The sequence below is a fragment of the Colletotrichum navitas genome, assembly GCF_030913465.1.
Source record: "Colletotrichum navitas strain CBS 125086 chromosome Unknown LY79scaffold_415, whole genome shotgun sequence".
Lineage (NCBI taxonomy): Eukaryota > Fungi > Ascomycota > Sordariomycetes > Glomerellales > Glomerellaceae > Colletotrichum > Colletotrichum navitas.
Window position 1 is genome coordinate 1 of NW_026850961.1, and position 3,543 is coordinate 3,543.

Here is a 3,543-nt window from a genome sequence, read left to right on the forward strand (position 1 = left end):
TGTTAAATATAATAATATTACTTATTACTTATTCTATTATAATATAGACTTAAAAGTTATCTAGGAAGAGTTAAATTTCTCCCTTATTACTCCCTTTATATCTAGTTACCTATTACTCTACTATATAATTAATCTGTTATATGCCTACACCACTAGTGATTATGGTCCTGTTTGTTCTCCAGCTTCTCCTCGCCACCAACCTACCTCCTGCCTTCCCGCAAGCACCTGCGTCGACCACGACCGTGTTATTCCCCGGCATCCAGCGGGACAGCTCCTCGCCCGAGTTCGCGCTGACCTTCAGCAGGCCGTATGCGATCGTGGAGCCGAGGGGCAGCTCGGCCGCGACGGTCCACAGCGGGCGCCCTGTTGTGTAGAGCGAGCTGTCGAGCGCTAGCGCCTGCAGCACGTCCCCAGAGCCCAGCTGCGGCGCGTCACCCAGCAGGTAGACGACTTCGCCAAAGCTGGTCGCCACATCCATCTCGAAGGTGACAACGCAGGTGTCCTTGCCGTGGGTGTCGGCCTCAGTCTTCTCGTCGAGGACGGTGCCGCAGAGGCCGCTGTGCGTAAGCTTGGCGGCTGGGTAGAATACCCTGGGGTAGCCCCGGATGAGCTGGAACGACAGCTTGCCATCTTTGTTAGTCTTGAATTGGGTGCAACTGACGATATCGATGTAGTCCGTCATTGGGGGGAACCCAATGCTGCCCGAGCTCGGTATCGAGTTTGACAGGCTGGGAGCTGGGAGAGTCAAGTTGTATGGATTGCTAGCCAGGCCCAGGTTCGTGGTGACTGCGATGACTTCCCCCTTGGCGAAAGCGAGGTTGTGGCTGTTGTTGAAGATGACGTGCGCCTGGTCTTGGATGAAGCTTGAACGCGTGCTGTTCTGCTTGTGCGCCACTACCCAAGACCTGAAACGATTTAGCTGCCTGATGAACTTGTACATGTCGGAGTCGGTGCGGTACTGCGCATGTAGGGGCGAATTGAACAACGGGGCTCGATAGTACGGGTTTTGGCCGGCTGAGAACCGCTGCTCAGCGCCCTGGTAGACGACCGGGATGCCGTCAACCAGCATGGCGAGCACCATGGCGTTCTTGCCCTTGGCCATGTCTCCCGACACGCTGGCGAAGCGCTTCGCGTCGTGCGAGTCGTAGAAGCTGCCCAGCGTGGCGGTGCGGTTCGGCAGCGCGGCCTGCAGGGCGGCCATCTGGCTGGCGAAGTTGGCAGGCGTGGCCGTGGTCGAGTTGGCCGTGAAGGCGGACTGGAACATGTCAATACGCGCGTAGTACTGCGGGAAATTAAAGGCGCCGCCAATGGCGTCCAGGAAGCCGACGTACGGCGCCACGTCGCCTTCGGAGAACTCGCCGATGCTGAAGACGCCGGCGGCGGCCTGCAAAGCGGTAAGGAAGGAGGGCTGGACGTGGCGGGCGGCGTCGATGCGGAGGCCATCGATGGAGTACTCGGCCACCAGGTTGCGGATCCAGCTGACGAAAATGCGCAGGACGTCGTCGTCCTCAGTGCGGAGGTCGGGCAACGTGAAGGCCGCGCCGGTCTCCTTGCTCCAGCCCTCCCAGCACAATTGTTTGCTTGTCGTGTCCGTGTAGTCAATTCGGCAGTATGGGTGGAAGAAGCGTGACGAATCAAACGGCGAGTAGATGGAGTAGTTGAGCGACTTATGCAGGGCGTACATAGCCCCTCCCGTGGCGGTCTTTGTAGAGTTCCTGGTGGAGTTAGAAAACGCAGGCAGCATTATCTCTACTTGGCCCGGCTGCGGTCCCATGTGGTTCGGGACGACATCCAGCATAAAGTACATTCCTCGCGCGTGTACGGCCTTAATGAGGTCTTCCAGGTCCTGCTTGGTGCCGAAACGTCTGTTCAGCGCGTAGATGTCCCGGGTCCAGTAGCCATGGTAAGCCTCCACGGCAATGCCACCGTCTGCAACAGGAGCCTCAACCTGGGCGACGATTGGCGAGATCCAAATGGCCGTGAAGCCCATGCCCTGGATGTAGTCAAGCTGGCTCTTGATGCCCTTCCACGTGCCGCCGCAGTAGGTCTGTGCCGAGACGTTGCAACTGCGTGGCAGATAGGGCTCGTCGTTTACAGCCGCAAGCGCGAAACGGTCCGTCATGACCTGGTAGATGGACTGACGCTTCCAGCCCTCTGCGTCGAGGGCTTGCGCGGCCGACGCCCATAATGCGACAGCGCCTCTGACCCAGCTCTGGGCCGTGAGCTTCATGGTGAGTGCTCGGTATTCGAGAGAGTGACCCGCCACAGGCAAATTAGGTGGCCACGCAATGGAGGGCGTAAACGAAGAGCACAAATAAGAGCGATTAGAAACGACAGTAGTAGCTTATTAATGTTCATGGTGAAGGGAGAGAGAGCGCCGTCTCTACACTTTGCTTACCTCCTAAATCCTTTGTTCTCAACACCCAGTTAATAAAGTTTACTAAGATGATTTCTGTAATTTAAGGAATACCCGGGGGCAACTTAGTCAGCGCTGTGAGCTAAATACCCCCTCCTCACGGAGGGGGCGAAAAAAGGGGGGTTGCAGTAAGAAAAGGGGGGTTACACCCACATCACAAATACCCTCACTTTTATGTGCGTTATATAGTATAGTCAACTTTTTATTTCTTAAAGCAACAACTACTATAATATTGTATAATAACAAAAGTAGTACTAATTAATAGCCCTAATTAAGGGCTTTATAGTAGTACTTTTTTTTTCTTTTTTCTATAATAACTATAAATTTATATTACTACTATAATATAGGTATTACTCTTATTATTATCTACTATATATTACTGCTCCTTTTTTTATATTAATAGGGGTATATATAGGATATTTTATAGTATAACCCCTGTTGCCTTTTAACTATCTATCTTATCCTTTAGAGTATAATATTATAACTTATATTATAAAGGACCTTATAATATTAAAAGGCTAGCTATTAGTGTTATTAGTAGTAATAGTAATAATATATAACTATTATTATTATTATTACTCTTAGGTATACTAACTAATTCTTTACTTAATATAACTAAATTAACATCCTTGTTAATAAGGTTATTAATATCTATAAAGATCTTAGGGTTAAAGTATAGCCCTACTGCCTCTATAGCTATATTAGCTAATGCTTAGTTAATATTACCTTAACTAAGAGGTCTTACTATATACTTAAAGTAGTTAAGTATATACTATAGTAGAGAGGTTAAATTAAGATCTATTATAAATTTTTCTTTATATATAGTATTATTTAAGTTATACTACTATAGATCTAAAAGGTTAAATAAGATATATAGTTAATCTTCTTTAGTATAGATAAGCTACTGTTTAAAGGTTAGTTACTTTATTTATCTATTTACTTATTAATACTTTAAAGTACTATATTACTACTAGACCTCTTTTTTTTACTTATAGGCTATTCTTTTTACTACTACCTATTAGCACTATATATTTACTTATATAGCCTCTATAACTTACTTATTATATACCTTCTTTATATTTATAATAGTAATACTAGTTATAAAGGAGTATTATAGTTTAATAGCT

General features: G+C 47.4%; 1 protein-coding gene across 1 annotated transcript; it reads right to left on the reverse strand.

The window, feature by feature from the left end:
• Positions 1-33: 33 nt before the first annotated feature.
• On the reverse strand, positions 34-2,438 carry LY79DRAFT_574330 (glycoside hydrolase superfamily). The gene has a single exon (XM_060559577.1). The coding sequence runs from the start codon at positions 2,228-2,230 to the stop codon at positions 137-139; it is 2,094 nt and encodes a 697-aa protein (XP_060406610.1). The 5' UTR covers positions 2,231-2,438; the 3' UTR covers positions 34-136.
• Between the last annotated feature and the right edge of the window lie 1,105 nt (positions 2,439-3,543).

Bases quoted from the DNA above. Each gene is read 5' to 3' on its own strand.
- LY79DRAFT_574330 (XM_060559577.1), bottom strand. From the start codon at position 2,230: ATGAAGCTCACGGCCCAGAGCTGGGTCAGAGGCGCTGTCGCATTATGG.